At 38.0% G+C, this 26,136-nt stretch overlaps 1 protein-coding gene across 4 annotated transcripts in view; it reads left to right on the top strand.

Annotated features, from left to right (window-relative positions):
• Positions 1–910: 910 nt before the first annotated feature.
• Positions 911–26,136, top strand: part of LOC113950915 (harmonin-like) — a 48,651-nt gene continuing 23,425 nt past the window's right edge. For 2 of the 4 annotated variants that reach the window (XM_027651314.1, XM_027651315.1), the window contains exons 1-15: positions 911–981; positions 4,785–4,852; positions 6,664–6,807; positions 7,282–7,420; positions 14,645–14,753; positions 14,868–14,892; positions 15,595–15,652; positions 16,412–16,515; positions 17,514–17,598; positions 18,032–18,091; positions 18,373–18,429; positions 19,997–20,139; positions 20,620–20,685; positions 23,807–23,931; positions 26,058–26,134. In XM_027651314.1, coding sequence (XP_027507115.1) covers positions 946–981; positions 4,785–4,852; positions 6,664–6,807; positions 7,282–7,420; positions 14,645–14,753; positions 14,868–14,892; positions 15,595–15,652; positions 16,412–16,515; positions 17,514–17,598; positions 18,032–18,091; positions 18,373–18,429; positions 19,997–20,139; positions 20,620–20,685; positions 23,807–23,931; positions 26,058–26,134 — 1,296 coding nt within the window. In that variant the 5' untranslated portion in view covers positions 911–945. Of the gene's footprint in view, positions 982–4,231; positions 4,497–4,784; positions 4,853–6,663; positions 6,808–7,281; positions 7,421–14,644; positions 14,754–14,867; positions 14,893–15,594; positions 15,653–16,411; positions 16,516–17,513; positions 17,599–18,031; positions 18,092–18,372; positions 18,430–19,996; positions 20,140–20,619; positions 20,686–23,806; positions 23,932–26,057; positions 26,135–26,136 lie in introns of those variants that run through there. The other 2 variants (XM_027651313.1, XM_027651312.1) reach the window with 2 other exon arrangements.

Below are 26,136 nucleotides of genomic sequence, written 5' to 3'. Positions count from 1 at the left end.
AAGGAGCAGGTAAACCACCTGTGCTTACACAAACCCTGTTCTCTCTGAAGTTATATGGGTAAAGGTGATTCTGCAGGGAGACAAAGGGACATATGTTAGCAGGTGTCCTCATCTTGCTGCCAGTCCTGATTGCAGAAGTCTATAATTTTGCACAACAGTAGAATAAACCCAGGGCAAAATAACATAAAAGAGATTAGTCTGAAATAGTCACCTTTTCAGGTGCTCCGAGCTTGATTCTTCTGCAGTTACTCACAGTGGCCGTGTCAGAGGCTCTATTTGTAAACAACAATGTTCTGTTAGTGAGAAAGGCTGGTGGAAATCAGACAGTGGTACATAAGATTCACCCTGCTTACGTTTAAAAAAATAATTTGAGGTTATTTACAGTACGGTCATTTATTGAAGCAGATTTTTCTGTTTGTTTGGGCTTGGGTTTTGTTTGGATTTTGTGGGGGTTTTGTGGGTTTTTTTGTTTTTTTTTTTTTTTTTGCTTGGTTGGGTCTTTTTGTTTGGTTGTTTTGTTTTGGGTTTTGTTTTTGTAATCCAGGTGTTAGTATGCTTTAAATTTCACATCTTCTTGCTTTTCTTAACTAGGGTTAGTGACGTAACATACATACCTACAAATACAAGAGACAAGTCTGGATTGGGAGCTCTGTGCCGTACGAGAAGCACCGGTTGTAGAATCCACCCCAGGGAAAAGAGCAGGTAACGCTCCGCGGGGGCGTGCGTGTACGTGTGGGGTTTTTTTTTTTGGGGGGGGGGGGGTTTAAATTTTACTTTCTCTGTCGTTTTGGCCGCAAACGGCCCCAGCTGTGGGCGGCAGGCAGATTATGGTACCCGCGGAGCAGCGAGGCCGAGGATGCGGGAGGCGGCGGCGGGAGCGCGTCCCTCCCACCGCCCCGGGGCGCGGCCTCGCCGGCGCAGCCGCCCCGCCCGCACCCGCGCACGATGGAGCGCAGGGTCGCCCGAGAGTTCCGCCACAAGGTAAGGCAGCGGGGACGACCGGGGTCGCCCCCCCGAGGCCAGCGGAGGCTGCGTGCAGAGCAGCCCCCCCCTGGCCCGGGAACGGCTCCCGGCGCCGGGGAGGGCTGGCGGCGCTGCCGGAGGGAGCGGCGGGGAAGGGAGAAGTTCGGGGGACTTAGGCGGCTGCTGCCCGCTTTTCCGCGCAGTGAGAGGATAGTTAAAACCCCTAAAAAGGGAGGGAGAGAAAGGAAGAACGTTTCCCAGCGCAGGAGCTTTTCCGGAGCTTGACTGAATGTGTTATGTTAATACCACGTCGCGCCCGGTCCAGCTCAGGGCAAGGCAGCAGCGCAGGTGCTGAAGTCCAGGCGCTGGCAGTGCCCATCCCAGCCCTGCGAGCAACCAGTTCCACCTTAACATTCCCCACTGCAATTGTGCATGTGCAGTCATGTGCAAATGCATTTGATACATGGAGCTGCTCGGTCTGCCTGGCACGTCATTTTGTCATTTACCCGGTTAAATAAGTGCTCAGGAGAGCGCAAAATTGTATGAGCAAAGGAAGCTCAAAAGGCTCTAATTAAGGAAAGGAGGAGGAAAATAGTTTGCATGTTTAAGAGATGTTTTTTGCAAAGCCATTTAGGACTCTCTCAGATTAAAATTTTCAGTACTGCTTTGGGGGTTTGGGGTTTTGTTTATTTGTTTGGGATTTTTTTGTTTGTTTACTTGTTTTTATGAAAGAGATTATAGTTGGTCTGGTTTGGTTTTTTTGTTTCAGTTTTCTTTTAGTCAGCTAGAAAACACAATTTCTTCAAAGTAATGTAATGTTATATAGAAGTATCTGTTGCCTGGTAATAAACCCATTAACTAAGGGATTGTTAGGTTGAAGTAGAGGGAATGCAAAAAACACTTTTATGTCAAACTGAAGTTCAAAAACATTAAGGACTGTAGCCATCTAGCACATTATTTCTGCCTTGCTACCTATTACTGTATAACTCAGCAGTGGGTTGTGCAATGTATCTATAAAGACTCTGGTTTCTAGGCAGATGGTTACCAGCTTGAACTTTAAACCTTTTCCTTTTCATTGCTGCTATAATTCATACATCATTCAAGTCCCACCCTGATAACGTAAGATGTATTTACTGCAAATAGGTAGGATGCAGATATAACTGAAAACTTTATCTTAGTTAGAGGATACTGTAACAGGTCTTTTCTTTAAATTATTTTGTATCATCCTGCTTCTAGTGGCCTCTGTAGCATCCAAAGGCTTAAATGCTTGCTTTTTCTGTGACAAACCAGTAAAAATGTTCTGCCATAGGATCTGAGTTTTCTTTGTCACTTTCCTTTTTCTTTTTCTTAGAAATTTTAATCAGTTTTCCCTATCAACGAAGTACCAGTGTAATGTGTGTAATATATCCAAATATATTGACCAGCTCTTTCCTTTCTTTTAATAGTTTTTCAGTCTCTGTGTACCTTAGATAGAATTGTATATTATTCTTTGAAACCTGACAGATTGGGTTTGTTCTACAGTAGTGCATCTGAACTTTTTCCACACCAAAAAGTGCTTTTTACTCCCCACAACTTCTATTTTGCTGAATAAACTTATGTAGACTTGTTGACAGATTCAGTTTTTCTTTTTTATGTAAACGCAGGTTTTGTGAACACTTCTTATTAATTTTTATGAAAAACAGTGCATATTCTGCAGTAATGCGTCAACAACTATTTATGTTCTAGAATTTTAAATAATTCTACTACAGTGAGGACTGTTTAAATAATCACAGGAATGCTGAGTTTGGAAGGGACCTCTGGAGGTCATGTGCTCCAACCCCATGCTCAAACACAGCCACCAGGAGCAGATTGCCCAGGGCTGTGTCCAGATGGGTTTTTTTCAATATCCTTGGTTTAAAAGGTGTGAAAATATACCTATCCCATACCTCCACAATTATTTTCTTCTGAAATAGAGATATACTGAAATATTTCTGTGATCCAAGTTACACCACGTCACCACTGTATTTTTTTTTTTTTTTGAAGATGGGGCCCATGATTTTTTAGGATTTATGAAATTTGAGTCAGATTTTAGAAGCTGATGATAAGCCTAGGTAAAACATATGTATACTGTAAGTTTCTATCCCAAAGAATTTAAGAATTAGGAAAATGGTAAGAGATGCAGGTGGCTATGATGCAGTGATGGTGGAATAGAGGGCAGCAGGAGAAGAATGACCCATTTGGAGAGATGGCCCAGGAGGGTTAACCCAGCTGTAGCATTCTAAATATATAAGAAGTCGTTTGTTTTTGTCCAGAGGATGAGGAAGTTGCTGGTGCAGGGTGAGAAGTACAGGAATCAAACAGCAAGACTGACCATTTTGTGAGAAGAAAAAACAGAATTTAGATATGGATCTCCATTTCCAGAGTGGGAATGGGGGCGTGTCCATCAGTTAGCATATCAGGAGAAAAATGTAATGTTGTTACTCCTTGCTTTCTCCGTCAGAAGAAGAGATGGTGATGGTTTTGCCCTTAGCTGTGTAGGGTTGATGTGCTTAAACATTTAATGTTCTTCATGAGACACTACTCATAAAGTACCTTAGCTAGCACTGGAAATTGAGTTCTGTATACCAGAGCCAAAACTGACTTATATGTTATATTTTTCCTATTGGGGAAGTGAAAAATGGATGCTGGACTCAGTTTTACATGTATCACCTTGAGTCTGTGTACAGTATTGTGGCCCAGTCAGTTTTGATTGCAACTGTTTTATTTCCTTTTAAAGCAGACTTTATCCTCTATGCTTTGAAATTCACTGTGAATAAATTAGTTTGTTCACTAGTATTACTGTCAAGCAGTCTTGACCTGCATGTAGAATTTTGACCTTTCGGTGTTTTGAAAGTGTTTTTTTTCCAGAGGAGACAAGTAACAGAAAACCTGTATGTGAAGTCTTACTGGCTTTAGAGGGCTACGTGGGACAAAAGGAATGTGAAGCATGTATTGAGTTTAGAACATAATGCAAACCATTGCAAACCTAGAAAGAAAGTGCCTTTCTTTAAGTATGCAAATTGCTCCTCAGTCTTCCCGTCACAGTAATATTAGCCTTTAGGTCAGATGTAAATAGTTTTCCTAAACATCAAGCTTCTTCAGATGTAAAACTACTGTGATGTGACCTCTCCCTGCAAGTAAGATTAGTGGGGGTCTCACTATCACTGAATATAAATTGAACTCCTCATATAAGAATTTTGGGGTTTTTTTTGCTTTAATTTACTGTAATTATCCAAGAGCCGGCATAGTAACATGACACTGGTTTAAGTAAATGTACTATTGGTGGGGGAGGAAAGAATAACTAGCAAGTTCTATCAGTTAAGAGCTGGAGCAGAGAGGAACAGAGATGCAGCAGTTTGCATAATGTTGTAAGTGAGATCCTGAAACTGGTGGTTTGGACAACAGAATATAAATTACATCAGTGTAGTGGTTTTATCTGCGACAGCATGTGCTACATTAATGAATGGCCAAAAAGGTTTCTGAAGACATTTATTCAACAGTACAGTGATTTTCAGGTAAGACAAATATGATATTATTGTAATAATATTAGCACTGCATAGATATATATCAGCATTTGCCACCTTGTCCAATTGTTGTAATACTAGTTTTAGAAAGTCTTGTTATAAGTGCGACTTCGTGAGGTAATGCTCTGTTGCAAAAAGTTATTTATCTTAAATATAAGTCTTAAAGTCTTTCCTTGATGAAGTCCTTGCTCTATAGCTTAAGAATCTGTGAAACTCTCTTATGTTTAACATTTGTGGCTATTCAGTCAGAGATTTATGATAATGTCTTTGGGTTTTCAGGTTAATCTATTAATTGACAATGAAGCGGAGAAGGATTATCTTTATGATGTGCTACGGATGTACCACCAGTAAGATCTAACTTTATATGTGTTTGTGTAGAATTTTACTAATATTTTTAAATTTAAAGAGTGAATATTAAAGATTTTAAATTGTCTTTCTGTATGCTACTAAAAAATTAGTTGAAGTAATAGTTTTTATCCTGTTTAATGACATCTTACGGTTTCACAGTATAATCCGTAGGTACCTATAAAGTTACTTTGGTTTTTTGACTTGGTAGTTTTCTAAAAGAATTTGGTGGATTCATATGTGGGGGGTGTGGGAGGGGAAGCACCTGGATGATAAAACTGTTCTTAGGAAGCAAATAATGGTTACCTATTTGCTACAGAGGTTTCCGTTGAGATTGCTTTGCAGAAATTTTTACTAAGTATTGAGATAAAAAATTCGCAACTGTTTTTTCAGAAAGCTGAAAAAATTTAGTCTTGGACTCTGTTTATCATGTGTAATGATTCTGGCTTATTACAACACAACGGTAAAAAAATGGTAAGGTGATAGGCCTATTATCAATCTTTTTGCTGAACTGATTTAAACCACAGTTGCTTCGGACTTGTATCATTGCAAATGACATCAGTCTCTGATCCATTGTTTTTCAAAGAAGATGAGAATGTATTTTCCACTCATCATAGAGAAGTGGCTCTGATAGACACTGTTTCCATTCATATCGTAATTAATAGCATCTCAGCTGACTGAAATGTAGCCGTTTCCATCTGATGTTTGCCCTGAGCTATAGTTATGGGGGTATTCAACTGCATATCTGATTCAGTTTCACTCAGGTCTGTCTAATTGCTTTTCCATTCATAAAGGCTGTTGTTTGGAAAGCTGATTGATTCAGTAGCTCTGAATTATTTAAAATCTTCTTGCAGTTAGAAAATTAACAATGCTTATAGCAACTTTTCTTTAATTTCCAAAATTGCAGTAACTTGGGCAAAATTCTCAGTATGTCTGTGAATGTATGTTTATGATGTATCACTTTTTGGAAATACATGGTGAAATATTCCAGGTCATACATACAGTTGCTGTTGAAGACTTAATATCTTCTTCACTATGAATACCATTTCCAGAAGTATTTGACCTCTAATCTATAATACTGTATGTCAGGAAATGTAAATAATAAGAAAGGGAACAAGAAATAATACAGAGTAAATTTAACTGGATATTGTGTAGGGATAACTCCACTGAACCTTAGGGAGCTCCTCCACTCACAAAGTATATTTTGAAGATGTATAACTATCACAGTACTGACAGTTATCAATAGGTTTTGTTTATTGGTTGATCGTCCTTCAAATTTGATTTGGAAAAAAAAAATTAAAATTTAAGCCAAGTCTTTGCTCTAGCAATGGAGTATTGTGATTTTTTTTTTCCTGGATTGAAACAATTTTTCAGTCCCCTAAGTTCAGGAAAAAAAGGAGCCTGTAGCCTAGATTTACTAAAAAGGATTCCTAACTGGTAAGGAAACAAAAATCTAGTAGGCAGGTATGTCTAATCTGGAAAGTTATTTCTGAACAGTTCCATAAATCTTGTGGGGACTCTGAGAATGAAATTAAGGATGTCACCTATAAATGCGATGTGCATGATCTTAAAAGATAAAGTCAACGTATAGAAGACTTCAGTTATTTTGGAGCAAGTAGTTGTTATTCTTTTTTACTTACAGAAGGCTTACTTTCTGAGAGACTATTTTGCTTTGGCTAAACCAATATCTGCATAAATAACTTTTTGAGTAGCTTGAAAGGACATGCAAATATTGAAGCCACATGTACAGTAACTTTTAAAACAATGCTTTGGGTTGTTTACCTGTGCTTGTTTTCTCACTGTGTTTTTGCAGATCTATGAATCTTCCAGTGCTTGTGGGGGACCTAAAACTCGTGATTAATGAGCCAAGCAGATTGCCTCTATTTGATGCTATCCGCCCACTTATCCCCTTAAAACACCAGGTGGAATATGATCAGCTGACACCCAAACGATCACGGTAAGAAAATGCAGAACAATGCAACTGACTTAAATCAAGCAGGAAATACTGGATTTCCAGGTAAGTTCAGAGTAAAATATTGGTTTAATGTTGAGCTGGGCATAGTTATTTTACTGTTGATTTATTTGCTAGAAATACAGCTACCTGAAATCGTCTGCCACCTGCTTTAATCTAGTAAAAGCAGGATAAAGGAGTAAAAAAAAATATTTTCTTGTTTTTCCTGCATTTGGTAATAAAAAAATTCTCATAGTTCTAGCCCTCTGGAAGCAGATACATTCAGTGGTTGCAGATTTCTTTTCATATGAATAATACTTGATGTCTTTAGCTAACACACATCCATGCAAACTTCAGTTAACTTGCTTTTTTAAATGCCTGACTCATATAGCAGGAAAAATAATGTCTAACTTCCATATGAAACATATTTGCTACAAGGTGTTACTCAGTTGAACAGTCAAGTATCTTCTGTTTTTGCAGAAAGCTGAAAGAGGTGAGATTGGATCGTTTGAATCCTGAAGGACTTGGAATAAGTGTGAGAGGTGGACTGGAATTCGGCTGTGGCCTCTTCATCTCCCAGTTAGTTAAAGGAGGACAGGCAGACAATGCTGGACTTCAGGTAAGAGAATTATATTCATGTAATGTTAGGCACTAAGGGTTGTTCTTTAACATTTAGAAGTTACTATTGCTAAGGAGCTCTTTGTCTCTTCTAATAAAATCCGTAAGATATGTAAGTCAGTGCCATAGCCAATACCATTATACAAGTGGTAACACTGTTCATGTCACCATTTTTAGTGATATGTAAACCTTTTTTTTTATCTTATTTGGGATATGATAATTTGTGAAGAGTAAAGATTTTTCTGGAATGTTTATACTTCATGAGTAGCAACAGTTAAATGTACGCAGATGGAAAGAAAGATCTCTAGGCTGTGTAAGAGTCGTTTACATTGCCAAATTCTGAATAGGTCTTATAAATACTAAAAGTGTTAGTTCCACTTTGCACAGATATAATTTCTGTAATGGAATGTTTATTTGAAATTCATGTATAAATTGTGGAGGTTTTGGTTTATGCAATAAAAGAAAGATGCTATTTTTAACTATTTCCAGTGTCCTTTGTACTGCATAGAATTGCACTTTCTGTGATTACATTTTAGATACACAAACCTGCCAACAAGGTTGGTGAAAATAATTATGTATAGGAACATTTTTTTTCTAAATCAGTACTTATGCAATTTGCATTTTGCAAGTTTTGCAATATGCAATATTGCAATATTGCAGTTTGCAATTTGCAAGTTTTGAGTGTTTGGCTTCTTTTTGAGTGTGGCATTACTTAGTGAAGAGAGAAGTGAGCAATTGCTGTGGCAGATGTCTGCATCTTTCTATGACTTTGAATCTGATAAGGTGTATTAAAGGTCTGAGTTTGAGTGGAAGGACTAATTTTAATTTGTCGAGTCTGAATATTTGCTGAAAGTATTGATGATTAAGGATTATGTTTAATATTAGTACAAAATATACTAGGTTGGCATGACTTATTGCAGTCTTTGATTGAACTACACTTTTGTAGATATGCTTCAGCATTATGCCATGACTCTCCTACATTAAAAAGTAAAAATAAGTCTCTGTCAATAAGGCAGTTAAGTTAGGTTTCCACGTTTGTGTAACTCATGCCGAGAGCTTTCTGAAATTTAAATAACTGTTCCGCTCTCTCTTTACATGTGTGTGTGTGCCCTTTTGTTTTTGCATTGATAGCTGTATATCTGATTTAGGATCACCATTGAATTAGTCCCATCTTCTGTCAGTCTGCTCTGGACTGATGCATGACTGGCTCCCTGGGTGCTTTAGAAACTCCTTTGTAGAACAAAACCATAAATTCTGTATGTAATTAGAGCTGAGGGGGTGTTTTAGGACACCACAAACACTTTGCTGTGTGTGTTGTCAACCTACTTTTAAGCCTGGGATTTACCAGTTGGTAACTCCAGAAAAGGGCATTAATGCACCATCTCAGAGTTTGCACTGCACGAATTCATGTACCTCATCTACTATGTTAGACAGTGAGAATGGGAAGTGTAGACAAGAGTTGTTCCTGGGTTGTGCTTAGCTCATCAGAGATATTCCAGCTGCATCCTTCTTCCATACTAGAAAACTGAGAAAAAGACAAAGACCAGTTGCTTATATGGCTTTTGAAAACATCTCCTGGAAAATACTGGAAGGCATTAATGATGCTGAGCAATAAAGGACTTAATAGCCACTGTCTTAAATTGTCATGCTAATAGGTACATCTTAATGCTGTTTTGCAGCTCTGCTTCTCAGCTTGTTTCAGACTAATGTTTTGATACGATCACTAGATAAAGAGTTAAGCTCAGCTGTGTTACTCTAAGGATGTCAGTTTTCCTGATTTCTCAGTACACAAAAAGGCTGTGACTGAGGTCATTGCACTACATGTTAGTGTCAATGAGTGGGATTATAAAGGATCTTAGGGCTGGGCTGTACAAGCTATACTGCAACTCAGGACATGGTTAGAGTTTGCACACATAGCAGGGATGATAAGGGGGAGTATACTTGAGACTGACTGTGAGTTTTTTAGACTTAGATTATATGAATTAATATGAGCAGATGGTGCTTTGCAGCTCCTGCTTTGCAGCCTGATTTCTGTTTTTTGATATGTGGTGTTAAAACTCAGCCTAAAGTGCCTGAATAATAGGCGGCACTAGGCACTTTCTGAACCTCACTGAATAACAAGACCTGACAGGCAGCCCATTGTTCTAAATTGCTGTCTCACAGTAAAGCCAACTGCTTCTGAAATTTCACCTACCTGCTTTATTTAACTAGATCTCTACGCGTTTTCTACCCTAAAAATGCTGTCTGAGAAAGGTATAATGATCTTCTATTATACCGTCAGTTTTACATCCTGCTGCTTTAAAAAAATTCCAGTTAATTTTGCATGATTTCTCCTTGAAGTGCTTTCCAAGTTACGTTTAAATGGCTGAATAATCATGGAGGCTCACTGTGGTGCTTCTAGTTTTGACCCTTTTTTGACTACAGTTTCTCTAAAAGGCTGCAAGTGTTTTGTTCTTTCATGGAGAAATGTACTTCATCTTCCCCCCCCCCCCCCCTGCTTTCTGATACTTATGTGTGTGGGGATTCTGTTGAATACAAAGAGATGGAGATTGGTATGAATGATGAAAGTGGTCAAAGTATACAAAATGTGAAATTTGAAACAATTGATGTTATTATATAAACCCTTCAATTTCCTAGAAGCACTATATATTATATTTCTTATGTTAAAGGTTGCAAATAATAGGCATTTCTCTTGGGAAAAGTTAGGTTTGCATCTTTTTATATAAAAATCCTGTCATCTGCCTGTTTAATAGGGAAAGGAGAAACTGTGATATATAATACCAAAGTAATTGTTAGTGTTCTACTCTACTCAGTCCTGCAGACTTTTGTCTCTACTGCTTCAGATTCATTAGGTTGGTACCAGTTCAAAAGTAACAAAATATATGAAAACAGCTATTAATTACCCTAGTATTAAACAGCTTTGTTCAGGAGAAACTGTTCAAGTGTCCTAAAGAGAAGCAGTTTGTTTTGTGCCTATACATCTCCTGTAGTTCAGCCTAGGTTGGGTTATTTCTAAAGCACCATCAGTAATTGTCAGTCAATAATACAAATGTCATTAGGTTGACTGAAGAGTGCTGAGTTTCAGAAATTAAATGACAGTCTAATAGAGGAGTATTAAAAATATCTGTATGGGGAAAGCTTGTTCCTATACAGGAGGGAAAAATAAAATATGCTCTTGTGTACATTTATAATTTTGTAAGTGTGTGCCTCTTAGGGAGATGATATAATACTAACAGATATGACTGGTTAGTGAATGATGACATCCTCAGAGCAGCACAAGTTCTGCTGATCCAGAAACCCCATGATGGCACTGACATTTGCAGTCCTGAAACCGGGGTACTTTTGTTTGTTAAGGCATTTCAGTTAAAAACATTGTTAGGTTATCCTTTTAAAGAGTTGAGTTTGTGCAAAGCCAGACTCCATGGTCTGTTACAGCCTGCATGATGTGGAAGATGTGAGTAAATGAGGGATCTTGAACTAAACAAAAACCAAACAAAAAGCACCCCTCCCCCCAATACATAAGATCAAGAGAAAAGTTATACACAGAATTCCAGTACTTTTCCAAGTGAGTAATCCAGAGAGAGGCCAGAGCTGGGAATGGAGAAAGCATTTTGTTACTAAGGAACTCTACCTTCCTTTGAAAAGCAGAGGCCACTTGCTTTCCTAGTAGTATAACCATCAGGATCCTAAATAGGCTGAGAGTCTTTATGGTTTGTAGAGCTTACGAGTCTTTATACACAGTACCACAAGTCTGACTGTCTCTGAGCCATTTTGCTTCCAGTTCTAATCTCAGTCCTAAAAACATGCTATTCATAGTGAGTTTCCTAAGTGTCAAGGGCAGTGAAACAGTTCTAGAATAAATTTTTAGAATTGTAGAACATCCTAACTGGGAAGAGACCCAAATGGACCATTGAAGTCCAATTCCTGACCCTGCACAGGACAGCCCCAAGAATCACACCATGTACCTGAGAGTGTTGTCCAAATACTTCTTTAGCTCTTGCAGGCTTGGGGCCGTGACCATGTCCTTGGGGAGCCTGTTCCAGATAAACCTTCTTGGTTTTGGGGTGGGGAACTAGCTTAGAATTTAGTGGTGTATTTTCAGGAAAAAGAGGACTGTAATTGCATTGCTACCAGACTTGTGGGATGAATGGATGTGGTTTTGAACGTTTGGAACAAGTTGGGTTAAGTGAGTGTTCTTTCATAGTGAGAGCTATCAACTGTGCAACTCTAGACTGCAGATCCCATGTGCTTTGCCTTGTCAGATTCTGCGTTTCTACCACAGTTTGAACGTTCAAAACCCTTCATTACTGACCACTTTCTGCTCTTATTAAAGACAATTTTAAAAGTCTGGCTGGCTTAAAAACATTCAAGCTCTTCAGAATGCAGGCCATTGCCCTGGATGAGATTTTTTGAATGCCCAGCAGAGGGAGCGGATGTCCCACTGTCAGGGGATGGAGACAACAGTCCTCTTGTTTTGCCCCTGCCTGTGAGTTCTCTCCTGCAGCACAGCCGCATACTGTGTTTTCTGTGCTTTTGTAGCCTTCTGATGCTGTTTTGTGTCAGATAAAAATCTTCATCTTCAGTGGAAAATGTGCCACATGAGCTATGATGGTAGATTGGATGTGTTGTTAATGTTTTGTGTAATATTGCAGAGCATGTGGCACTTCTCAGAAGAATTAGAAAAGCTTGCGAAACAAGTAAAGAAGATAAGTGGGTAGTTTCTCGTTTTATTGTTTGTGGGGTATTTTTTCAATCGAACAGATCACAGTAGGAAGATTCAGTAGTACTTATTACATATGAAAAAAGACAGAAGGTGACGGCCCAATGTCCTGTCACGCAAGGGTAGACCTGTAACAGTGTGAGTTAATGTGACAACCTCTAAGACACAGGCTATATTGAGGAATTCCTACTCCCAGTTCCACTCATTCCTCTCACATAAATCTGGTGATGCAAATTTAGGCCTTCAGCACTGAGCTGTGCAGTGTCAACGGAGGAATCTCCAGCTATGGCCTTTTTCTTTTCCTTAAAACTGTTACCAAGGTACAAGGAAGCTAATACCTGAACTGTGACTTCAATTTTTTCAGTCACAGATATCCCATCAGCCTTGTGTGATGGAGAAAACAGTGGATACACTGTGTGATTTGGTCTGTACAGCCATAGTAGACCACTGAGACTGATGCCACTACCTCTGTCATTTCAGTGACAGTAAAGTTGGACTAGAAGTATCTGACTCAAAAGAAAAAACCAAAACTGTTATGTTAAAAAAATAGGTCCCAGGGTTATCCAAGGTGGCACAGTCTTGACAAATGCATTAAAGATTACAATATTTATTGTAATAGTCTTGTGAATTCTTTATGAAGTCCATTCTGTAAGCAGATAGCAGGGTTTGGGTTTTGCACGAAGGCAATTTTTTTTGAGTGGTTAGGGCTGAATGAAGCTTCTCATTTCTTCATGTGTCTGATGAGTCTCCTGTGCCTCTGGCATTCTGGAAGAGCCAGCTTTTCTGATCTTCTGCAGCAGCAGTTGAAAGTATGTTCACAACTGATCTTAGTACCATGGACTGGTGCACTGACAGTCCCAAAACAAGCGGATGAAGAGGAAGTTCCCCCCAGATCAGAACTAGTATAACCAGTCTTTATTCACTTTCATGAAGTGTGTTATGATGAACCTGCCTCTTCCCCTAAACTTTTCGGTCAATAAAGGTCTTCACTAAGGCTGTAAAAATAGTGGTCTTAATTTGTAACATAAGGACCTTCTCCAGACCTAAAGTGAAAGCACAGAGCCTCACAACAAAATAATTGTAGATATTTCTTTTTAACGAGCACGACAGTGCATTCCACCCAGATTTCTTGATTAAAACTAGTTGCTTTAGCTTTGCTGAAACTTGAAATCAGCCTGATGCAGATACCAGCATGGAAGACTTAAGCCTAAAAAGAAATTTGGGAGCTTGAAACTTGAGTCTTCAAATGGAAAGTTTTAGGCAATCATTAACTAGCGGTAATGCTGCCATGAAAGCAGACGCATTTGTGAGGAGGCACATGAAGTTTCATTGATTAAGAACAAAATCCTGTGCTGTTGATGTTAATGAGAAAAGTCCCGTCAACTATCAGCGTGGAATTTTGATACATTTTACATAATAAATATTCACAGTAGTTTAGAGGACCAGAGAGCAGTGAAGCCAAAGTATTTGACTTTGTCCTTGTAGAGATCAAAGTACAGAGGTATAAGAAGATACTGTCAGTGGTTTGTTAAAGTCGTTTCCTGGTAATCATTTGTATATCTTATTGTGCAGTTGATCTATTCATGGTGCCTAGAGGAAGAAGTCATGCTCTAGTTTTCATAGTGCCATGTCACGTGGTTCATGTTAAGTAAAAGTCTTTGTTAGTAAAGGTCTAACCAGGACCTGCATTTTTCAGTCTTGAGCAACTCATAAGGTTCAACCTTAAATGGAGTGAGCAATGTTTCCATCACTGATTTCTTCTCAGCCTCCCTAGCTGAGGGGATCATTAGGCAGAGTTTATAGAAACTTGGAAATTTCTAGTTTAGTCATCATAGCATATCAAATTTGGATTTATACTAGAGGAAGGGAATCATCTTGATTGTATTCTGATAAATAAGATTTGAAATTTTGTAGAAGTGGCCACCCTGTCTATTTTACACTAGTAAATTGAACACTGCCAGGGAATGTTCTTGGGGTGCTGCCATTTGATTGCCAATAAAGGTTAGCATGGTCCCCCCCAAAAAACAAGGAGATAAACACCATTAAAATAATGCATTTTCTGAATCCGGAATTAGGCAAGGTAATAAGACCAAGTTAAAGTTTCCTATTGATCAAAAATAGTTAAGAAGGTCTCTCAGAAAACAGATAGTAAAAGCAAAGTTAAACTGCTGAAGTGTAAAGGAAGAAAATCACTCCAAAATTATTTAAATTAACACATGGACACTTGTATTTAAGGCAATCTGTGGAGTACAAATCTGATGTGTAGAGACTAGATAGTATTTATAAAATTGTTATTTGGCCACTAATCTGCCTTTTGGTGTTCAATATCAAGTCTAAACAAATACAAGTAAATCTGATCTGAACATTGCCTGAAATTCAGAGAGTATTCGGAACTCAACAGTATCAAACCTTTGCATCAAAATTATTACCAGATTGTATTATTGCTTGAAAACCTTTTAAAATATTAATTCACAATTATTTTTTCTTCTCCCTTTCATTTTTGAGGTTGGAGATGAGATAGTTCGTATAAATGGATATTCCATTTCATCGTGCACACATGAAGAAGTCATAAACCTCATTCGTACAAAGAAAATAGTGTCCATAAAAGTAAGACGTAAGTAATGTAAAAAATCACCCCTATGACCAAAGATTATTAATAGATTACTGACTCTTATTAATAGATTGCTGATGATCTGTAGAAACTTAAGAGAGAATTTTTCTTTTTCAGATGTTGGCATGATACCTGTCAAAAGGTAAGGGTATTTCATGTGAAAACAAATTAGATCACTTATTTTCTCTTAGCCATTTGTATCCAAAGAACCTGTGTTTATTATGAAAATGTTTTGAATGCTGATTAAAGTGTCATTTTCTTTGTAATAAATGGGCAGATGTCTTCTTTGATGAATCTGACTTTTTGTGCTGGTTGCCTCCTTAACCCTTTTCTATTTCCTCGTTTTTCCTGGATATTTCTTGGAAATTTAATTATCGATGTACCTACCTTAACAGAGAGAGCCACTGCTTCTTTATGTATGTAGCATCTGAGAATTGCTTCAGAGCTTAGAAAAATTTAGAATTATTGTCCACTTTTAATTTTTGTTGAAAAGTTGAATCTTTAAGTGGAATGTTTCAGAAATTTTAGTGATGGGAGACACCTGTCTGCATAGACATTTATATAAGCTGTTCAAGTTGTTATGGTTGTTTTACAGTCTTTCTTAGAGTTTCCTAAAAGTGTTTCACTTAAAGAGGTTTGATCAATTTTATATTTGACCAACTCTACTAGCTTAAATAATTGTACTGTTGTTTGATGTTTCATTTAAATTGCTGGCAAATATACCAGTTGTTGTGAATGGTATCCAAAGAAAGTTGTGAATGCAAAATAGAAGACCACATTCAAAAGTAGCTTCTTGAGTATGTTTTTATTTGTACCATTATTTTAAATTGTTTTCTTCTTCCAGTTCAGCAGATGAACCCCTTAAATGGCAATATGTAGATCAGTTTGTGTCAGAATCTGGGGTAAGAGATCAATATTTTATTAACGTACCTTCTGGGAAATCTGTAATGGTTCTGAAACAGTTTCTCCTCCTATGACCTTATCATAGAAACTACTGTTTGTATTTCTGTGATGCAATATCTTGTTACAAGTGTTCTGTTAGAAACATTTTTTGTGGTGGGAAATTATTCTAGAACCATTAGGTAAGAAAAGGGCAGGACACAAATGAAATAGCTTTTACTCATTAGTTGGTGCTTTATTTTGCTTGAGCTTATTGACTTCCCAGCCTGTAGTTCCACTGTATAAATCTTTATCAGATTATTTTGCCTATATTAGGTGTATTAGTGGAGGAATGACAACTCTGAATGCAAAGGGTTGCAGCAGTGAAAAGAAATACCACAATTACTGTTCTTTTGCTTTCAGGAAGAAAGGCTTAGTTCAATAGCGAGCACTATCGTGTGTTTCTCCAGCCCTATTGTCAGGGAACAGCTAAATGATTATTTTGCCATATCACTTTCCTCTAATTTTTCTTCAACCTATTCTGAAGACCAGGTTTGACTATTTAAGTAATCTTCTCCAAATAGATAAGTTCAGTCTTTCACCTTAGCCATGCAGATCCACTGAAATGACTCTAATTCACATTCATTTCCAGTAGGATAGGACCTTGGAGGAATCTTATCTTGATGTTGGCAGGGTTTCATTTTGGCTATAGGAAATTTTATGGTAGTCGATATGAATTCAAGACAGAGTAATATCTGCAACATTTTTTAATCCCTCTATAGGAAGCAAAGGGCAGTGTTGCTGGACTTGCTTCTTCTGGAGGGAGAGACAGTAAGGAGAAGAAAGTCTTCATTAGCTTGATAGGTACAAAAGGCATGGGATGCAGGTGCGTAGACATTTGTTATTTAATGTCACTGGTTTATTAAATGAGACATTCAAGGCAGTTATTTCCATCCTTTGTTGCTATGATATCATGAAAATAAAGATCTATATTGGATCAGAAAGGCAAACTGCAACAGCAGGATATCTGTGGCATATATTACTTACTTTTAGACAAAGCATAAATACCTGTGTTAAAATTTCTGATATAAACAAAACAAAAACCGTCATAAAGCTATATCCAGTTCCTAAAATTAATGTTGAATCTGCAGGGGTTTTTTAGAAATATGATTCTCTGATTCTCAGACTCTTGTCCTTGCATTAGTTATGGAAGTTTTGGGGTAGAAGGGATATTGTAGAATTTGTTTTTGTATTTAGGAATATGTAGTTGAAATTGCCAAGAGTTTTCTTTCATGTTATCTGGAGGATATAAAGACTTCTAAAAATTATTTACAAACTTGGAAGGGTGGTTCAACATCACTTGTTGGATATATAATCTACAAAAGTAGTTTCTGTGTTTGGGCCCAGCTTAGATGGCAGCTTAAAGTTTCTAAGCTAGATGTTCCTCTGGTTGAAACATCCTTCTTGCTTCTAATACGAAATCCTAAAAAAATAACACAGTTTTATACACAGAGTATACTGCAGTTCAGTGAGTAAACATGCAAGCAATTAGTAATTCTTCATTGCGTTGCTCGCTTTCAGATACTGTTGGTGTCCCTTAGAAGGTGTAGGTCAGTATACTATGTTAGTTGCAACATCTAAGGCAAAGTCTAGAAGCTTGAATAATTTTCTTGTAGCTTTTTCTTAAATGAGAGTTTTGTGGTGTAAAAAATAAAAAACCAGGATGATAAACCTTTATGGTGTTTGTTTCAGAGTAGGCTCATGCCATAAATATTCTTTTCTCATAAGTTATTTTTGATTAAACAACTAAAACTATTCATTGTATTACACTGTACTAGTCTGTAAGTATCATCCTATAAATGTTTGGGGTTTTTATATTACCAGTATTTCCAGTGGTCCGACACAAAAACCGGGCATTTTTATCAGCAATGTTAAGCCGGGTTCTCTTTCAGCAGAGGTGGGCTTAGAGGTGAGTATGTCACCTTCCAAGGTAGGTACCACAAGGACTTCTTGTTTGGTATTTTTGACTTCAAGGATTCTGGATCACGGTAAAGTGACTAGATGGGTTATTTTTTGTTGTTTTGGGGTTTTTTGCCATGGAAAAAGAATACCTTTTGGCTGTGTTTCAAATGAAGCTAGTTTCCTAAAATTTTAAGAACGTGAATGACCTGGGTCAGACCAAAATTCTGCCAAGCTCAGGGTTCAATCTTAAGCAGTGGCAATAGGAAATGCTAATATAGGAGGATGTGCAAGCCTGACCAGTTTCTGGTCTGTTCTCCTTGTGCTCTGCCAGTACCCATGATTATGGTATTAAGGATGTTAGAGAGCATATCTCTTTCTGTTTTCATTGAATATATGTAGTAACTTAGCATCTGTACTAAAATTTATATTAATTTCTTTAGGTTGGTGATCAGATTGTTGAGGTAAATGGAGTGGACTTTTCTAACGTGGATCATAAAGAGGTAAGATCAAGTCTTTCTAATTTCCTGAATTTGTAGCTGTCAGCTTATTAAACATCTCTCTGATTTTCCTGGCCACAAAAAATTGATTTTCATACTAGGCTACTAACTCATGGGGTTGAATTGAGCATGGGAATGTGGAGATTTGCATACCTACCACCCTGTTTAGTTCAGGTGGGGCTTCTGGAAATTCCAACCTTGACAACCAGCATCTTCCATTGAATTTATACTGGCCTTTTTTACCACTTGTTTCAGGCTGATTTTTGTTTTGTCTTAATTTGCAGGCTGTCAGAGTGCTCAAAAGTAGTCGTACTTTGACCATCTCTGTGGTAGCAGGTGCTGTAAGTAGTATATTTGTAAAAGCAGAACATGGGTGAAAATTCCTATGTCGGCAAATAAATGGTAAAAATTATAAAAACTAAACCTCTGCTTCTTTATAAGATCTGTACCACTAAATTCTGTCAAACCAGGGCAGTGTTGAACGGCTTTTGATTATTTCATACCATCCAAAGTGTTCTCAAATAAAACTGTTTCATGACTGTGGGCCAGTGCAAAACAGTTCCCTCTACAGTGGAAATTAAATTTATCGTAATGGCTTCTCGTGTTTGAGAGCTTCTGTTCAAATAGATTTCAGTGTGACTTTTAATAAATGTTTGAATGTTTTAACTACCTTAATCCTTCTTATTGCAAAGTGTGTAGTTATGTACAAGAAGATAATCAAGTTCCATAGACTAATCAAAGATGGTGTTTTCTAATTGTCTTGCAACTGAATTAAATAGGGGGAAAAAAGATGTAATAAATCACTTCAGCTACTTCCTAAGGGTTGAGTGTTGCTACATTAAGGAACTAATGGTTTATTTAAACTGCTCCTATGGTAACAAAAGATGCAGTTGTCCAAAGATGTTGTAGACATTGTTTAAAAAAATGCTCCAGACCCAATGATTAAGCTCCAGGAACTCAACATCCTAAGGTCTTAGTTTCAACTTCCAGATCTGTTACCAATTGTTAGAAAAGATGAGATCTACTCCAGCATGCATCGCTGGGGTTCTGTCCTTAGAACAACAAGCTGTTGCTATGGAACTCTTCTGTTCCACACTGCTTCACCTTCCGTGTCTCTCCTTTCCTCAGTACACGTCTTTGTACTGAAGAAGAGATAGCAAAAGGAAATAATTTCCCTACTCCTGGTTTTCATTAGCAAAGACCAGGAGTTATTCTTCAACGACTGCTTTTGTTTAAGCTGTCTGCTTTGAACCTTAGAGACATGAAAAATCCTGCCTTCCTAATTAACGTGGGATTTTAATTTCAGAAATGAAAATTAGATAAATGTTATCAATGTTCCACTATGGAAATATCTTTCTGGAATAGGAAGTAGTGGTGTTGTCTTAACTGTAAAGCAAATGAAACAGGAACAAAAACAACTGAAACACATCAACTATATAATGTTTTGGGAATGTGTGTTCCCTGTGTTTGGGTTCCCTGAATGACGGTACCTTTCCGCAGCAACCAGGCATAAGAATATTAAAACACAGTAATTGTGTAGTTGTCTTCACACTGGGAATCATTCAATGTGCTGTTCTCTGACATTTCATTGCTCAGTTAGGTTTCAAGAAGGTATAATGTCAAGTTTTTTCTGGGTGACACACTGAGCAGGTGTTTGGCATGACCCCTACACTGTTGTTGCATGACTCCTATGAGGTGTTAAGCACATCGTAACTTGGAGGATGAAATTGGAATAGCTCTTTGGAGTGAAGTGGTCAGATCTTTCAGGGTCTTTCAGAATGCATTCCTCAGAAAAAGTGAGGAAATGGCAGATGTGCTAGCATGTGGTTGGTTTTTTAATTATTTCCTAAAAGAACTACATTCATGAGTTTTTCTCACAACTGATTTGGGTGGTGGTTGTGATTGCAGGGAAAGGAGCTGTTCATGACTGAAGAAGAAAGACAAAGAGAAGCACGTCTCCGTGAGCAAGAACGCCAGGAGTTAATGCATCAGAAGCGGCTTGCGCTGGAGACTAACAAAATCATCAAAGAGCAGCAAGAGAAAGAGAGATTGTAAGGATTGTGTATGGGACAGATTGTGTATAGGACAGTCTTAGCTTGGGTTTGGAAAGGGCATGGGAGACAGGAGCACACTGTGATTTCCGTGACAATTCTTGCAGAAGTGAGAAGATTGCCAGTTTAGATGAACTTGATTTTGCTGTTGCAGTCTCTGTTAATAAAATGCTTATTCTGTGGGTTTTCAAAGCTGATGTCATTCAAACACATCTCAAGTAGAAGGGTCACTTTGCTCCTCGACTGTCATACCTCTATGATTCAGTGTCCTTATTATCCAGATGGTCAGGAATCACCTCAGGGTTCCTATGAAAGCATACTGAACCCTTGGTAGCTTTAAGACGACTTCTAAAAATTTTCCCCAATATGTTTGTATTTACTGTCTATATCTTTTACTAACTATATGCTGACACACTTTGTCCAAGTTCTTACTCAGAAAATACTATTTTTATCATGGTGTCCTAATTCCTCTTATTACAGAAGAAAACTGGAGATTTCCCAGAAGGCTGCAGAGGAAGAAGAGAGATATCGCAGAGAAATAGAGCAGTAAGTAGAAATCTGACATAGGCAGAATGCCACCTGAAAAAGAGTTCTTTTATATTAGATCTGGGTAAAAACATTCTGCATGTTCCTTTCTAATAAAATTGTGTAATGTTTCCATTTAGCTAAATGCAGGGTCCAATACATATCAGTAAGTACACCACAGTTACAGAATAGGAAACTCCTCTGAAAATCAGCACCTGGAAAACATGAGGCTTATGACAATAATAAATTCAATGTGAAATTGAAGTTGAGTACTTATTTTTAAAATATGTTATTAATATATAGAGAAACTTAAACTTAAGGAAGTTTTGTGTCTCTAAACTTGTTTACTCTGTCTGCATTTAATTCTAACAGAAAAAAATTAGTACTGCTATGAAGGAGATCGGGGAAAAAACAAAGAATCACTAAAGAGTTGGGAAACATGCGTATACTCGGGGGGTTGGTGACATATCCACTTACCTTATATTTTAAAAAAACAAAACACAGGTAGTTTGTTCATGATTTGTAAAACAGAGTTTAATAATCTTTTCAGACTGTCAGTCAGTTCTGACAACAAAAGCTATGTAGAGTTAGACAGGGGAGGTTTATGTTAGGTATTAGAAAAAAGTTCTTCACCCAGAGTTTGGTTGGGTACTGGAACAGGATCCCCAGGGAAGTGATCACAGTACCAAGCCTGACAGAGTTCAAGAAGTGTTTGGACAATACTCTCAGGCACGTGGTGTGACTCTTGGAGATGGTCCTGTGCATAGCCAGTGATCCGTGTGCGTCCCTTCCAACTTGGCATATTCTGTGATTCTGTAAAATAAAGACTATGTGCTGCTAACTGACTTGAGTGGAAATTTCAGTCATCATAAATTTTAACTAGGCTTTTGCTTTTCTAAGGTGAGAATTAATTAAAACAGTGGCACCAAAAGCAGGCAGTTCTGTAACCTATTTTATTCAGGAAATCTGATTTTTATTATCATAGTCTCATCATCATGACTAGGCTTCACCTTTGGGAAAGGCTCACAGTCTATTCTGGTTTTAAAAAACTATGATTCTAGAACAAGACACATTCAAAGATTGTATCATAATATAGTCGGTACTATATTTGTAACTTAAGCATTGTTTTACATTTGGAAGTTTGAAATTAACCAGTATTACATATTGTTGTTTTCACAGTACTTAATTTCCCTTCTAAATATTGGGAAATTACATGAAAGAAGAGTAAGTTACACAGTATCTCTTTTGATCTGAATCTGTAAGGTGCAAAAAGGAATATATTTCCCAGCTGTCACAAGAGAAAAATTTTCTGACAGTCTGGCCTTGGGCTCTGCTGCAGCACATGGATGAATTCTTATGCCTTTCCCTTTTCTAATTCCTGGGGAACTGATAATCCTGTTCTTTATTATGGTCTATAATAGAAATCCCTGCAAAAGCCAAATGCTGCTATAAAAGCAGACCATCACAGATGACGAATGACTCTGCTCTCCAAATCCGGATTGCCTGTCTGTTATAATGAATGTTGCATATCTGCAGTGCTCTTCTGAACTAAGTGCATCTTTACTCACTATAGGGGGCTTTCATGCCTTGAGGCCTTCTCATTGTAACGTCTAGTATGACTTTATACTTCCTTGTATAATTTTCAAGTGCTGCTCAGGCACTGTAAAACTTTTCCATATTACAAACCAAAATGTTAAATCAGTGTCAATCTCCTTGGTGAGGAGGAGGCAGAATGGTAGTAGAGGAACTTAGATGAAATCTAAAGCTTAGATTTAATAAGCAGTTGTGACAGGCAGTTACACTAGAACACAATGCTTTCCTGTATTAATGGTTTGTGAGGATCACCGCTTGGTATCTTTTAGAAATCCTTTCTGCAGTAATTCCTTGTATAAAGTCACTACTGTGCTGTTTTTTGATGTCTTGCATGCATTTTTGGAAAAAATTTCAAATGTGCTTCAATGGCAGAAGTCCCTAACCCTGTGTACTTCAATGTAACCCCATTTTGTAAAATTTAAATGAAATGGAAAACATTCTGTCCATTGTTCCCTGCTATTGACTATTCCTCTAAATTTAAATACTGAACTCAGCTACAGATTTAAGACTTCTTTGACCCCATGTGAATATTTTTTTCAATTTATTTAGCTAATTTAGAAATTCAAAAGATAATCCAAGTATAAATAGCATCATATATATCTAAGACCTGGTAAATTTTGGCACCATATATCAGCTTACCAGTTCAAGACCAGCTATAGTCAAAAATAGATCTTGCATCACTTAAGGCCCCTTATATGAAGCTACAAGCTGTTAGGTTATATGACACTTCTGTTGTGACCTACTTGGTATTGACTGAGTTTTCCTTTGAAATGTCCTTTTTTTTAGATCATGGTGCCATTCTAGGTGCCTTCTAGGTAATTTAGTTGTTCTGCAAGCTCCTTTGTCCTGAAGTGTGACACTCTCTCTGCCCCTCTGCCCTCTCTCTCTACCCCTCCATTCCCCTCTCTTCTCTTTTTTTATTTCTTTTTTTTTTTTTTTCATTTTTTTCCTAGAATCCTGAACTCTAACGTGGTTTGTGTTTCAACAGTATTTAGTTCTTTCTGGGAAGGGTCACTTTTTAGTGCAACATAGAACTATGTGTTTGGGAAGCAATCATCAAAATGGATCTAAGATATAGAAGGAAGATACGTACTTTTTAGGTATAATTCACCGTTGTAATGTCTGATTTAGGCATGTGGTAGACGTTCTGTCATCCAGTGTTATAGTTAAAACTGACTGTTTTTCTAATAGGTACTTCCAGTTCTAAAAATGAAAAATTACTAGCTGAGAGATATTTTTTACTTCAGTCAAGGGGACAGTCAGTACTGTAGTGTATCACTCTGGGCTTGGTATCTGTGCAGGTGTTTATAGAATTGGCCTTAAAAGTCTCAATATAAAATACTTAGTTATAGCTGTATTTTGCAAATTGTCTTAGTAGCTTAGTAAATGAAAAAGAATGATGAAAGGAATTTACTTTGGGAGAAGGAAGAGTTTATTATGCTTTATATTAAAAGAAAAACCAAACATAGTAAACACAAATAATTGTACTGTATATATTGATTTTGTTGTTTTGATACTTGGAATTCCTAGCTGCATTTTTTTCCTCTAGGATAACAGCAGAGGAGGAGAAATTTAAAAAGGAGTGGGAAGAAGACTGGGGTCCTAAAGAACCACCCAAGTCTTTAAAAACTGTAACTGCAGAAGTGCATTCTGTCCCACGTTCCAAACACAAAAGTAAGTAATTGATTTCAGCTTACCTCCTTGTATTTGTTTCAGACACATCACTGAGGTGTATGGACTATATCACCAGTTTGTGTCCAAGCCAAGTTGGTTAGAGCATGGTGCTAATAATACCAAGGTAGTGGGTTCAATCTGTGTACAGGCCATTCACTGAAGAACTGGACTTGGTGATCCTTGTGAGTTCCTTCCAACTCAGAATATTCTAGGATTCTGTGGCTTCGTTATTTTCAGAAGGCTGGAAACACACAGTAAATTAATTTAACAACTCTTATTTAACAGGTACCTGTCTTGCAAAATTTACATCCACTCTAATAGTCATGGTTGTTAACCATCAGCAGCATAAGGCAAAAATTAAAAAGAAGAAAACTTATGAAGAAATTGTGTTGAAGTATAAACCTTTTTAGCTTGGGGTTTTGGTGCATTGTTTTCCATGGGTTTTTTGTTCAGTGTTTTGCTTGTCAACCTTTTCACAATTTGGGTTAGAAGGGATCTTAAATGTCATCCAGTTCCAACTCCCCTGCCATGGATTGGGGCACCTTCCACTACACCAGGTTGCTCAGAGACCAGTCCAACCTGGCCTTGAACATTCATTCCAGGGATGGGCATCCACAACTTCTCTGGGCAACCTGTTCCAGTGTCTTACCACCCTCACAGTAAAAAAATTTCTTCTTAATCTCTACTCTAAATTTATCCTCTTATAGTTTAAAACCCTTCCCCCTTGTCCTGTCACCACATGCCCTTTTAGAAAGTCCCTTTTCAGCTTTCTGGTAGCCCCTTTTAGGTACTAGAAGGCTGCTCTAAGGTCTACCCAGGTCTACCCTTTTCCAGGCTGAACAAGCCCAACTCTCTCGACCTTTCCTCATAGGAGATGTGCTTCAGCCCTCTGATCATCTTTGTGGCCCCTCCTCTGGACCTGCTCCAGCAGGTTCACATCCTTCTTATGTTGGGGACCCCAAAGTTGGATGCAGCACTCCAGGTAGGGTTTCACAAGAGTGGAGTAGAGGGGGAGAATCACTTCCCTCAACCTGCTGGCCACACTGCTTTGGATGCAGCCCAGGATAGGATTGGTTTCCTGGGTTGTGAGCTCACTTGGCCAGGTCATATTGAGCTTCTCATCCACTAGCACCCCTGAGTTCTTCTCAGGGATACTCTCAGTCCTTTCTCCTCCCAGTCTGTATTTGTGCTTGCATTACCTCAACCCACATGCAGGACCTTGCACTTGGCCTTATTGAACTTCATGAGGTTCATGCAGGCCCACTTCTCAAGCCTGTCAAAGTCTCTCTGGATGGCATCCCTTTCCTCCAGCGTGTGAACCTGAAAATGGATTTGATATCACTGGGCACTCTGCTTCAGAATTAGTTGAGAGACTGAGGAGGTTCTGTTTGTACACTGCAGTTTTCCATGAAGAATTGCCCTGAAGTGTGTCGGACTTATTTGTCTGAAGGAATTTAAGGCAGAGCATAGTTGACAGTTAAGAAGCTACATGGGAATGTACAACGAGTATGTGGAGAGCGTGCTAAAATTGTATTGTAAAAAAAAAACAGCTGCAAATTGCTCGTTGCATACTTTACAGGAGAACTGGGCCTATTCCTATCGTTATTATATTATTTTGTGTATGACTTTGGCGAAGTCACTTAACTCTTCATGAAAGAGAAACTGAGATAGGGAATTGTTTCTTCTGCAACCATCTCCTACCCATTTAGTTTTCTGACTCTTCAGTACAATATTTTCTCTGTGTAGCATTCGCCCCAGTGACAGTGCAGTAGAAGGCCGATATTTCTTTTTGAAGGCGCATATCCCAGAACTGCTGATGGTTTGGTTACAGGAAAAGCCGCCTACCTCTGCACCCACCTTCATCACAGAGCAGACTAATGATCCACATGCAGATTTTAACTGCTCTTCAGGGTTGGAGGAGGTTGGAAATTGATTTGATTCAAGCAGGACCTTACTTTTTTTTCCTCTCCTCAATTATGTAGAAAACTATCCTGTTACTAGCTACTATTTTTTTTATTTTGTGGAAACTTCTAATCACACATTGCTGATCTCTTTTCATTTCATGGGAATTTCCAGTTAGACTGTCACTTCTGTCTCCTCACTCCTTTCCTCCTTTGTTTCTCTAGTAGATTTAGAGGGAGTTGCACATGACCAGCTTGAAACAGATGACATGGATGAAGTGATCATGAAGCAGGACAAACAGGT

Source organism: Corapipo altera, unplaced genomic scaffold, assembly GCF_003945725.1.
Source record: "Corapipo altera isolate COAL_440 unplaced genomic scaffold, ASM394572v1 78, whole genome shotgun sequence".
NCBI classification, from domain to species: Eukaryota; Metazoa; Chordata; class Aves; order Passeriformes; family Pipridae; genus Corapipo; species Corapipo altera.
This window is presented reverse-complemented; position numbering and strand designations above follow the sequence as displayed.